The 13,555-nt window shown below is 32.7% G+C and overlaps 1 protein-coding gene across 1 annotated transcript in view; it reads right to left on the bottom strand.

Moving 5' to 3' along the window:
• LOC133338689 (inositol-trisphosphate 3-kinase A-like) overlaps positions 1 to 13,013 on the bottom strand; it is a 34,974-nt gene extending 21,961 nt beyond the window's left edge. Inside the window, exon 1 of the mRNA XM_061546849.1 lies at positions 12,199 to 13,013. Within this exon, the coding sequence (XP_061402833.1) occupies positions 12,199 to 12,999 (801 nt within the window). The 5' untranslated portion in view covers positions 13,000 to 13,013. The remainder of the gene's footprint in view (positions 1 to 12,198) is intronic.
• Positions 13,014 to 13,555: the final 542 nt, after the last annotated feature.

Here is a 13,555-nt window from a genome sequence, read left to right as displayed (position 1 = left end):
GTCCGTCTGTCCTTTCGTCTGTCCGTCCATGTATTTTTGTGAACAAAGTACAGGTCGCATTTATGATCCGATTTGGATGAAATTTGGAACAAGTCACTCATTTGGCCCAAGGACGAACCCTATTGAAATTGGTGAAAATTGGTTCAGATTTAGATATAGCTGCCATATATATCTTCGGCCGATATCGGTACCAAAGTCCCTATATATCATTCGATTTGCACGAAATTTTGCATAGCGTACTGAATTGACTCTACAATGACGTGTGTCAAGTTTCGAGAAAATCGAATCAGATTTAGATACAGCTCCCATATATATATTCGTCCGATTTAAGGTAAATGGTGCACCAAAGTCCCTAAATTGCTTCCGATTTACACGAAATTTGGCATAGCGTATTGAATTAGGTCCAGAATGACGTGTGCCAAGTTTCGAGAAAATCGGGTCAGATTTAGATATAGCTGCCATATATATTTTCGCCCTATATAGGCATCAAAGTCCCTATATATCATTCGATTTGCACGAAATTTGGCACAGCGTGCTGAATTAAGCTTAGAATGATGTGTGTTAAGTTTCTTGAAAATAGGTTCAGATTTAGATATAGCTTCCATACATAGATTCGTCCGATTTAAGGTAAATGGTGCACCAAAGTGCCTATATAGCCTTAAATTTGCACGAAATTTGGCACGGCGTAATGAATTAGGTCTAAAATGATGTGTGTTAAGTTTCCTGAAAATCGGTTCAGATTTAGATATAGCTCCCATATATATTTTCGTCCGATTTTAAGTAAATGGTGCACCAAAGTCCCTATATATCTTTCGATTTGCACGAAATTTGGCATAGCGTACTGAATTAAGTCTAGAATGAAATGTGATAAGTTTCCTGAAAATCGGTTCAGATCTAGATATAGCTCCCATATATATTTTCGTCCGATTTAATGTAAATGGTGCACCAAAGTCCCTATATATCTTTCGATTTGCACGAAATTTGGCACAGCGTAATTAATTAGGCCTAGAAAGATATGTCGGCCCCGTCCGACTTTACTACTTTCCATACTGATTTTTAATTAATTTTTCAATGACCTTGCCTCCATGTTATCGATCTGCTTCCATTTAATCACAGTTACATGCGAATTTTTATTTTATTTGATTTATTTATTATTTGTTGTTGCTTCCTCCTCTTCGTTTTCTCCTTTTTTTTTTTTGTTTTGTTTATATTTACCTTTTTTGTTTCAACATATAATTCACACGCGTGTGACGATAACGACGACGACGATGGCGTCGTTCGTGATGACAACAATGCTGATGGGGTTATTAGCACCGATTTTGGATTCGCATTGACAACATATTTGCCATGGTTGCGAAAACGTTTGCGCACGAATGCAAATGAGGCGGAAAAATAACGACGTCCCGCCAGCAAGGAGGCTGAGGTTAGGGAGGAGTTGGAGGCTGGCGAAGCTTCTGATGATGATTCAATTTCTAACAGATCTTGAGAACTTCTTGAACGCTTGCAATGTTCCACGGTTAGGGTTGAGGTAATGGAATAGTCACCCAAATACGATGCAGATTTGTAAAAGGACATTGAGATCGTAATGTTTTTTTTTATTAAAAAATGATTTTTTTTACGCGTTAAACTATTTTTCTACATTTTAACACTTTCAGTTATTAACTCAAACTGATTACGGGCTGGCCGTCCGGCGATGCATTTTTGCTGCTGCAATGCCAAAACAGCACCGAAACACCGTCATTTGAAATGCCTTGGCCGGTTAGAGACGCATTTGTGAATTTGTTAGGTCCGCTCGCGCTGAATAGCTTCTGTCTGTACATCTGTCATTGTTAAATAAGACATTAAACATGGTGTCATTGTTGTTGTTGTTGTTGCTGCTGTTGTTTTTGTTTTATTAAAACTTATGATTGTTTTAATTATAATACTGACGTCTGTAGGCCCCCTTGCCTCTCACAAGGGGGTAGGAGATGGAGCTGACAGCAGTGTAATCCGATGATGATGATCATGATGAAAATACGCCACCATAAGTTGTTTTCTGCAAACGGCAATATCTAACGCGTCACATTATCGTCGGAGGCCCCCACGTTCAGACTGGACACGTTCAGTCTCACCAAATGCAGTTGCATTTGTTTTCTATAATTTATGACGCTTTTGAAAACTTCAACGACAATGACGTTTCTATTAGCAGTGCATTTTTCTGCCTTTATATTTTCCCTCTTGCTCTCTATCAAACTGTCAAATGCATCTTATCCACGGCAAGCTGTCATAATCACAAAATGTCTAGATAGCATTGGGAAATTTATTACCACAAATGTGAAGGTCTTGTTTTGCTTATTTTCTGGGATTTATTTCTTTGAGATTAGAGATTCTTGATATTTCAAAATTTTTTTTCGAAAAAATATTAAAGAAGCTTAAAAAATGAATTATATTTCGAATCCAATTGAAATACTTGCCCCCTGTGACGTATGATTGCTGTCAACGCTAATACGTCACCATGTAGGCTAGGTGGCTTATGATTGATGACGTTACTCATACGCCACCAAAGTAGAATTATGTACCATTTTTCATTTTTAGGCAATTTTACCCCTAAAAGTTCTCATTAGCGGTTTGGTGTCAATGAAAAAAATATTCCTCATCGAATTTTACTAGGGGTCCGGGAACAACAAAAATCGTTATATAAATTATATGGCAATTATATAACGCTCGACATTTGGGAATTCGAAAAAAAAATAAAATTTTCCGACATATTTCCATTTTGATCCAATTTTTTATACTTCTGTTCATTTTAGCGGGTTGATGTTAATGAAAAAACTATTCTACATCGAATTCTACTATGGGTTGCAGAACAACAAAAATCGGTATATATAGTATATAGCTATGATATATTGGCAGACATTTGGGAATTAATACAAAATATCAGTTTTTTTAATTTATTTCGATTACGAGTCAATTTGTCCCACTGTACTTCATTTTAGAGGGCTTGTGTTAATGAAAAAAAAAAATATAATTTTTTCGGCTTATAGCGAATTTGACAAAATTTATTCCACTGTACTTCATTTTAGCAGGTTGGAGTAAATGGGAAAAATATTCTCCTTTAAATTTCACAATGGGTCTCCGAATATAAAATAACCGTAAATATAATACTTAACTTCGAAACTCCAGTAAAAATGTGGGTTCGTTGTTATTTATGGACATTTGGTATAAATTTGGGGATATTTTCAATATGGGGTCAATTAAGAAATTGATATATTTAATATTTAGCTCAGAAATCTGGATAAAAATGTTGGTCTTTAAAAAATAACGTATTTTTTGATAATTTTGGTCTATTTTCATTTTTGGGCCATTTTCTACCCCAAATATCAACTTTAGTGCTTTATTATCAATGAAAGAAATATTCTGCATCGAATTTCACTATAGGCTTCCGAACACATGAAATCGGTATATACAATATTTAACTTCGAAATATCAAAACAAATGTGGGTCGTTAAATAAAAAAAAATTGGTATAATTTTGGTATATTTTCAATTTTGGGTCAATTCCTGGCCTAATTTTTCACTTTAGCGCTTTATTACCAATCAAAGAAATATTCTCCATCAAATTTCACTAGGGGCCTCTGAACATAAGAAATCCATATGTTCTAATATTTAGCTCAGAAATCTGAATAAAAATGTTGGTCTTAATAAAATAACGTATATTGGGATAATTTTGGTTTATTTTCGATTTTGGGCCATTTTCTACCCCAAATATCAACTTTAGTGCTTTATTACGAATGAAAGAAATCTTTTTCATCGAATTTCATTACGGGTCTCCGAACACATGAAATCGGTATATATAACATTTAGCACAGAAATCTGAATAAAAATATTGGTCTATAATTAATAAACTATTTTTGGGATAATTTCGGTATATTTTCAATTTGGGGCCAATTTCTATCGGAAATATCCATTTTAGGGATTTGTTATCAATGAAGGAAATGTTCTCCATTAAATTTTACTAAGGGTATCCGAATATAAGAAGTCATTAGATATAATATTTAACTTCGAAACTTCAGTAAAAGTTTGGGTCCTTTGTTATTTATGGATGTTTGGTATAAAATTTTATATATTTTCAATTTTTGACCAATTTCTCCCCTAAATTCCCATTTTAGCGGATTGCTATCAATGAAAGAGATATCCTCCACTAAATTTCACTATGGGTCGCCGAACACAAGAAATCGATATAAATAAGATTTAACTTCGAAATTTCAATCAAAATGTGGGTCTATAATTACCAAAAAAAAAAATATTTTTTGATAATTTTGGTCATTTTTAATTTTTGACCAATTTTTATCCACAATATCTATTTTAGGGGATTGTTATCAATGAAAGAGATATTCTCCATCGAATTTTACTGTGGGTACCCGAACACAAAAAATTGCTATATATAATATTTAACTTCGAAATCTCAAAAAAATTTGGGTATATAAATAACAACGTAATTTATTGATAATTTTGGTCTATTTTCAATTTAAGGCAAATTTCTATCCCAAATTTTCACTTTAGTGCTTTATTACCGATGAAAGAAATATTCTGCATCGAATTTCACTATAGGCTGCCGAACACAAGAAATCGGTATATATAGTATTTAACTTCGATATTTCAAAAACAATTTGGGTATATAAATATCATCGAATTTTGTGGATATTTTTGATCTATTTTCAATTTAGGGCCAATTTCAGCCCTTAATTTCCACTTTTGCGTTTTCTTATCAATGAAAGAAATATTCTGCATCGAATTTCACTATGGGTCCCCGAACATAAGAAATCGCTATATATAATTTATAGTCATGATAAATGCCTTCCAATTTTGGTATTATTATTCCCAAGCAAGGCATTGTGACCCCATTGACTTCGACTTCATTTTATTTTCTGGGCCAATTTTTTTTTTTCTTTTTTTTTTGTATTTTTTTCTGTATTTTTTGCATTTAATTTAGTTCATTTATTTCTTTAAGTGCAACATTGTTTGATCAAGACAAGCTTCTTTGCGGGTTTGGGTATTTTTTTTTTCTTTCTTTCGATTTGCTGACGTCAGTAATGCTCTGTTTAAATTATCATGGTTTTACCCAATCTTCTTCGTGTGGTTTCATTTGTATTATCTTTACCACAAAATCGTGGGTATACTAAGTTAGTCGTAGCGTTTACGATATCTGGGGCTTGGTTTCGAACATCTGAGTATCTGTCAGACCTTCTGTCATATTTGTGGCTCTCTATTTAGGGTATCTCCTAATCGACCTTTATCATTTCTTTTTTAATTTTTTTCTATTTGCCCTTAAGTTATGCTGTTTGATCACTACGTCAGCATTCGTCAGTCGTCTGTCTAGCTGCTGCTTCTTCTTCTTCTGTCATTAGTATTGAATTTTATGACGTCAAATAACCAAATTAGCTTAAACAACCGCAACTTAAGTAGGCAACTTCTCAAGCCAAACCAGAAGACAGCAGACAAATGAAAAATTATAGCAAAAACAAAAACAAAAAATCTTTTAAAATAAAACAACAACAAACAGTGACTTTTACACACATACAAAAATATTTTTTTTTTTTTAATTATATTTCCAAACAGTTGGCAAATTTTTGTGACAAGCTCATCCTGGCTGGCTGGCTGGTTGACAGATTAACACGTGTTTCCGATACCCATGCCATATTGAAAAAAAACGATATTTAATTAATACTTATTAATAAATGACGTTAATGTTTAATCGTCATAATCGTTATTATTATAATCAGCTCGGTATCGCTCTCTCTCAACACCGTCTACCCTCATTAATAAATAACCCGACAAAAAAACAAGAACAAAGTATTGAAATGTCAAGAGTTAAAAACGACGACAACAACAAAAATATATATAAACAATTAATAACCGGATCTACATCCGGGGCCATTCAATATTCTTATTTTAGAATATAATTACAGTGGCCAAGACAAATGGCAAGGGAGGAGGGTGACAATTTTTTTTTTCATTAATTCGAAACCTGGGTCCATGGTTGGGGATTTTCCCGCCTTTCCCTCTTACAATACAAAAACTAAAAATTGCAATGTAAAATTTTTGACATCTATTAAGTTAAGAGTCAATTTTCCACCTTATACTTAATTTTAGAAGGGTGGTGTTAAGGGAAAAAATATTCTACATCGAATTTCACTATGGGTCTCCGAACACAATAAATCGGTATATATAATAATAGCTATGAAATATTAGCGATAAAATATAGAAATATTTAAAGAGTTTTTTCAACTGAAAATTTTTAGGAAATTTCTTTACACAGCCAATTAGTCCCACTGTACTTGATTTTAGGGGTTTGAAGTCAATGGATGAAATGTTCTACATCGAATTTCACTATGGATCTCCGAACACAAGATATCGGTGTATATAATAATAGCTATGAAATATTAGCGATAAAAAAATAGTTAACGAGTTTTTTAATTGAAAAATTTTAGGTAATTTCTTTACAAAGCCAATTAGTTCCATTGTACTTGAATTTAGGGGCTAGAAGTCAATGGAGGAAATGTCCTACATCGAATTTCACTATGGATCTCCGAACACAAGATATCGGTGTATATAATAATAGCTATGAAATATTAGCGATAAAAAATAAAATATGTAAAGAGATTTTTTTTTAAATTGTAAAAATTGTAGGTAATTTCTTTACAAAGCCAATTTGTCCCACTGTACTTGATTTTAGGGGCTTTAAGTCAATGGACGACATATTCTACATAAAATTTCATTATGGGTCCCGGAATACCAAAAATCGGTATATATAATACTTAGCACTAAAAAATGCAACAACAATTTGGGTATCTTAATAAAAAAAATTTAGGAGATAATTTAGGTCTATTTTCACTTTGGGTCATTTTGGGCCCTTACCAATGACTTTAGCGACTTGCGATCAAGGGGAGTTAGCATCTACAGGAGATTTCATTATGGGTCCCGGAACACAAGAAATCGGTATATATAATATTTACTAATGAAATCTGAAATAAAAATTAGGTCTTTAATAAATGTTATTTTGGGAAAATTTTGGTCTTTTTTCATTTGGGACCATTTTGGGCCCTTATCAATGACCTTAGAGACTTGTGATAAAGGGGAGTTACAATCTACAGGAGATTTCATTATCGGTCCCGGAACACAAGAAATCGGTATATATAATATTTACTAATGAAATCGTTATAAACATTTGGGTCTATAATAAATTATAATATTTTTGGGAAAAATTTGACCTTTTTTCATGCTGGACCCTTTTGGGCCCTTATCACTGACTTTAGGGACTCGTAATAAAGAGGAGATACAATCTACAGAAGATTTCATTGTGGGTTTCGGAACACAAGAAATCGATATATATAATATTTAATACTGAAATCCTTATAATAAAGTGCTATAAATTGATATAAGCTGACGTATTTTTTGCTATTATTTTGGTCTATTTTAACTTTGGTCAATTTTTTGCCTTTATTTTTCACTTTAGCGACTTGGGATAAAGGAGAGCTAAAATCTACAGTTGATTTCATTTCTCGGAACACAAGAAATCGGTATATATAATTTTTATATATAATTTTTACAATGAGGGGCTGTTAACAAAACAGAGATTTATTGAGATGATTTTGGTCAATTTTCACTTTGGGTCATTTTGGATCCTTATAATTCTCAATAGCGATTTGATGTCAAGGGGAGTTACAATCTACAAAAGATTTCATTGCGGGTTCCGGAACACAAGAAATCGATTAATATCATATATATCGCTAAAATTGCAGGTAAAATTTCGGTATATTAAAAAACTACTATTTTGGGTACTATTTGACCTATTTTCGAAATTTGGTCCATTTTCGGCCCTAATTTTTCACTTTAGCGACTTGAGATCAAGGGGAGTTACAATCTACGTGAAATTTTGTTATAGGTCCCGGAACATAAGATATATATATATATATATATATATATATAATATTTAATACTGAAATCTTTATAACAATTTGAGGTCTTTTAATAAACAGAGATTTATTGAGATAATTTTGGTCTTTTTCAAGTATGGGCCAATTTGTCCCGTTATATTTCACTTTAGCGATTCGAGATCAAGGAGGGTTACAATCTACAGAAGATTTCATTATGGGTCGCGGAACACAAAAAATCGGTATATATAATAGGTACCGATAAAATATAGATAACAATTTGCATCAATTAAGCAAATAATATTTTTGGGTTAATTTTGGTCTTTTTTAAATATTGGAGCATTTTTTGCCCTTATATTAGACTTTAGCGACTTCCGATCAAAGGGAGATACAATCTACAGGAAATTTCATTATGGGTCCCGGAACATAAGAAATCGGCATATATAATACTTAGTACTGAAATCTTTATAATAAGGTGGGTCTATATAAGCTGACGTATTTGTTACCATTTTTTGGTCTATTTTAACTTTGGGCCATTTTAGACCCTTATTATTCATTTTAGCGACTTGGGATCAAGGGGAGTTACAATCTACATAAAATTTAATTATAGGTCCCGGAACACAAGAAATCGATATATATATAATATATCCCCAAAATCGCAGTAACAATTAGGATATATTAATAAAAAAATACCATTTTTGGTTATTTTTAACCTATTTTTGAAGGTTGCCCATTTTCTGTCCTTCTACTTCACTTTAGGGACTTGAGATCAAGGGGAGTTAAAATCTACAGGAGATTTCATTATGGGTCTCGGAACACAAGAAATCGATATATACAATATTTACTAATGAAATCTTTATAAACATTTGGGTCTATAATAAATTGTAATATTTTTGGGAAAATATTGACCTTTTTTCATGCTGGACCCTTTTGGGCCCTTATCAATGACTTTAGGGACTCGTGATAAAGAGGAGATAAAATCTACAGGAGATTTCATGATGGGTCTCGGAACACAAGAAATCGGTATATATAATATTTACTAATGAAATCTTTATAAACATTTGGGTCTATAATAAATGATAAAAAATTTTGAATACATTTTGGCTTTTTTCATGTTGGACCATAAATAAAAAATCTAAATAAAGACCAAAGGCGTGGATAAGGGTCCAAATCCACGCCCTTGAGAGGTCATTGAAAAACATGTTTTAAAAAATCCACGCCTGTGGTTGGTCTTTATTTTAGATTTTTATTGCCTTATTTTATTCTGCGAATTATCTCATCCAATATCTATTAATAATGACATTTGTAATAGTTATGTTAATATTATGTAAATCTCAAATCTCGAAAAAAAAAATCAATACAGTTTTTAAAAACCCACACATACACACACGCGACACACCAGAAGCATGATTGGCATATGTAAATATTTGTTTGTTGGCGTTTTAGTGACGGCGGCACCCCAGGAAACGTGACTTAAATATTAGAATTTTATCAATTATGTTAGTATGTCGTTCAGATAGCCTTTTAGAGATAGGAAAAAAACTGAACTACTCGTATAGTGGGTGTTTGGAATGTGAGAATAAAATTAAAAAAAAAATTGATTTTATTTTTATTTGTGATTTTCAAAAAAAGGGTAAAAATATTTTAGAACCTGCCAAAAAAATGTGCGAATAATTAAAATATGTTTTTTATTATTCCAAAAGTGTAATTAACTCCAAATCGGCATGGAACGTGATTTAATTTTTTAACAGAAAAAAGGCTTGTCATTTTTTTGAGAATAAAAAAGAAACTGTATTTTGGATATCTTCCCAAAAAGAGAGGCTTGTATTAAATTGTGAACCTAAAAACAGGATTTTGAAACGTATGCTTTGTGTCGTTAATCATACGACCTCTGGGTAAAAACGTTTAGAGAAATTGCTCTCATTTCCAGATGTGACGTATACATGTTGTCATCACTCATACGCTCCCTGTGTTTCTAATCGGAAAATATCGTAATTATTTTTAATTTATAAATTAAATACATGGCACACACACACACATTAAGTCACGTTGACAACAATTCTAATTTCCGATTATTAGTAAGTACAACTTAAAACTATATACATATATACAAATGATGCCTTTGTCTGCTGCGAATATGATAAGAAAAATTTTGCCTACGTCAATTTTCAATTAGAGAAAGAAAAAAAAAACATTATTTACTTGAGACTAATTTTGATAACGATTCGAAACAAAGAAATGAATACACCAAATGGAATTCCATAGTTCAGGGAAGCAAACAAATATGTCTAGTTCGGAAGAAAAACAAATAATGTCTTTAGGAAATATTGTCATCAAATTCTGAAGAGACACAAATTAAGGTTATGTTTTTATTGTTTAATATTTTATATACAGATTTCTTATATTCAGAGACCGATAGTGAAATTTGCCGGAGAAGATATTTTTCATTGAGACCAAACCTCTAGGATGAAGATTAAGGGGAGAAATTGACCTCCGTTGAAAGTAAACCCAAAAATAATTGTTTATTTTAATTTTAACATTTTCTAGAAGTATTTCAGTGGTATATATTATAGCTATCAATTTCGGGTGTTCGGGGACCCTAAGTAAAATTTCATGTAGATTATTTTTCTCATTGATACCAAGTTCGTAAAATGAGGCACAGTGGGCAAAAATGGCCTAGATTTCTAAAACGAAACAAAATTTCAAAATATTTTATTTGGGGACTATAAGTCCCAAATTCGTATTACAATTTCCATGCTTTCTATTCGAGATACAGATTTCTTGTTTTCCTGGACCCATAATGAAATTCGATGGGGAACATTTTTTTCATTAACATCAACACGCTAAAATTTGGTACAGTGGGACAAAATGCCACTAAATTGAAAAAAGTATGAAAATAATTACAAAAATATTTTTTTATTTATATACCCATATTTATACCTAAATTTTCAGTAATATTTCTTATAAATACTAATTTCCTGGGTTCAGGGACTCATAATGAAATTCGATGGGGAATATTTTTTTCCTTACTTACAAGTCGCTAAAGTTAAAGGAAAGGGACTAAATTGGTCCATAGTTGAAAAAAACCAAAATTATCCCAATAAATTTGTGTATTATTAATAGACCCAGATTGTAATTGAAATTTCTGCAATAAATATTATATATACCGATTTCTTGTGTTCCGGGACCCATAATGAAATCTCCTGTAGATTTTAACTCCCCTTGATCTCAAGGCGCTAAAGTGAAGTAGAAGGGCAGAAAATGGGCCAACCTTAAAAAATAGGTTAAAAATAACTAAAAATAGTATTTTTATTAATATAGCCAAATTGTTGCTGCGATTTTAGGGATATATATTATATATACCGATTTCTTGTGTTCCGGACCCACAATGAAATCTCCTGTGGATTTTAACTCCCCTTGATCTCAAGTCGCTAAAGTGAAGTGGAAGGGCAGAAAATGAGCCAACTTAAAAAATAAGGTAAAAATAACCAAAAATAGTATTTTTATTAATATAGCCAAATTTTTACTGCAATTTTAGGGATATATATTATATATACCGATTTCTTGTGTTCAGAGACCCCTAATGAAATCTCCTGTAGATTATATTTCCCCTTTATCGCAAGTCACTAAAGTCATTGCTAAGGGTCCAAAATGACCCAAAGTGAAAATAGGCCAAAATTGTTTCATAAAAACGATTTTATTAAGAGACCCAAATTAATGTTGTATTTTATAGTGATATATATTATATATACCGATTTTTGGTGTTCTGAGACCCATAATGAAATTTCATGTAGAACATTTTCTCCATTGACTTCAAGCCCCTAAAATCAAGTACAGTGGGACAAATTGGCTTTGTAAAGAAATTACCTAAAATTTTTCAATTAAAAAAACTCTTTAAATGTTTTCATATTTTATTGCTAAAAAATTCATAGCTATTATTATATATACCGATTCCTTGTGTTCGGAGACCCATAGTGAAATTCGATGTAGAATATTTTTTTCCTTAACACCAACCTTCTAAAATTAAGTATAAGGTGGGAAAAATGACTCTAAATTAATACATGTCCAAAAGTTTACAATGTAATTTTTTTAGTTCTTGTGTTGTGAGAGGGAAAGGGCGGGATAATCTCCACCATAGATCTACGTTTCGAATTAAAAAAAAATCCACGTCTTTGATAGGTCATTGAAAATATGATTTTAATTAATTATTTTTTTTAAATATTTTTTTATTATTTTTTGTTTTAATTATTTTTTTATTGCTTTTCCATATTAAAAATCCTTCTTACCTTTTTAACCTGACTATTCGGTGTGGGTACATCGGAATCCCATTCCGAACTTAAATCATCACTTGAGGCATAACCATAATCCCTGGGCAGGGGTACTTCCAAAAATGACTTCGAATACTGGGCATAGCCAGGACACAAATTATTGGCACCATGCGGTGAGGGTGAACGGCGATTCATTAGCGAATGTTTGCGCAGGGTGGCAATCGTTTCGGTGGACTCAAACAAGCCTTTGGGCGGTATCATTATGGTTGGTGTGGGCGGAGGTGTTTTGGGTATAGCACCCGTAGTGGATGGAGCCGTCGAGGCCACTGTAGGCATACCATGGGCCTGGGCAAATGCCATGCTAACCTTACGACCATGCAGCAAATTTCCCGAAGATTTTTTCCGCAAAGTTTTCTTTGTGGGCAATGGGGAGGAGGGATGTTTTTTATCCGTATCTGAGATTTTCGGCTCCTCTGCCTCATCGGCTTCTTTTTCATCGTCGTCTTCGTCCTCCACGGTGGTTTCATTATTCAAATCCTCCTCCTCCTCTTCTTCTTCTTCGTCATTTGCGATTGATTTGTTGTTCGCCTTCTTGGCTTTGTTTTTATCCATTATCGGCTTGTTGCCATTTATAATCTCTTGTTGCTTTTGTTCCTCCTCTTCGAACGTCATTTTGTTGATCTCCTCAGGTGGCACCTCAGGGAAATGTAATAGCTTCACGGTGATTTTCTTGCCCGCCTCGTTATAGTAGACTTCCTTGGCACTCATTTTGTCAAAGTCTTCATAGATCCGAACTTGAGGATAGGCACAGAGAGACATCTTCTCGGGCAGCATAACATTTAATAACACACGCACACACTCCCACAAAAGTCAAACATTTTTTTCTTGAAATATAATATTTTTTTTTGTTTGAATTTTTTAATTTCCTAAAAAATCTAATTTTTAGAAAAAATTCGGAAAAATAAACTTCGAAATGAATTCTCTTCTTGGTGTTCCTCCACTGAACTACTTTTGTAAATTCCAAAATGATTCATGCAACTAGACTAAGTTTCAGTTACGAAATTCCGAAATAATAAATTCGCGTTTTTTGTTCGTTCCGACTTCTCGATGACATGAAACCCGGGCCTGTCGTCGTCGTATTATATAATTATGGCATTTGCGTCATTAGAATTTTAATTATCACAATTAAAAACAGAAAAACTAATAAAACTAACACTACTAGGCGGTGGCTGTGCCGGAATGCCTTCTATCGCTTCGCTTGGGTTTCCAATTAATCGGCAGCAACAATGGATTGCGATCAACGCTCTAACCATTTTCCATTCAATGTTTCACAAAAAAGTGCAGTCAAGCGTATTACTGAGGCATAAATTAACCA

Source organism: Musca vetustissima, unplaced genomic scaffold, assembly GCF_032173495.1.
Source record: "Musca vetustissima isolate MV318-11 ecotype Yass unplaced genomic scaffold, APGP_CSIRO_Mvet_v1 utg41062, whole genome shotgun sequence".
Classification (NCBI taxonomy): Eukaryota; Metazoa; Arthropoda; class Insecta; order Diptera; family Muscidae; genus Musca; species Musca vetustissima.
This window is presented reverse-complemented; position numbering and strand designations above follow the sequence as displayed.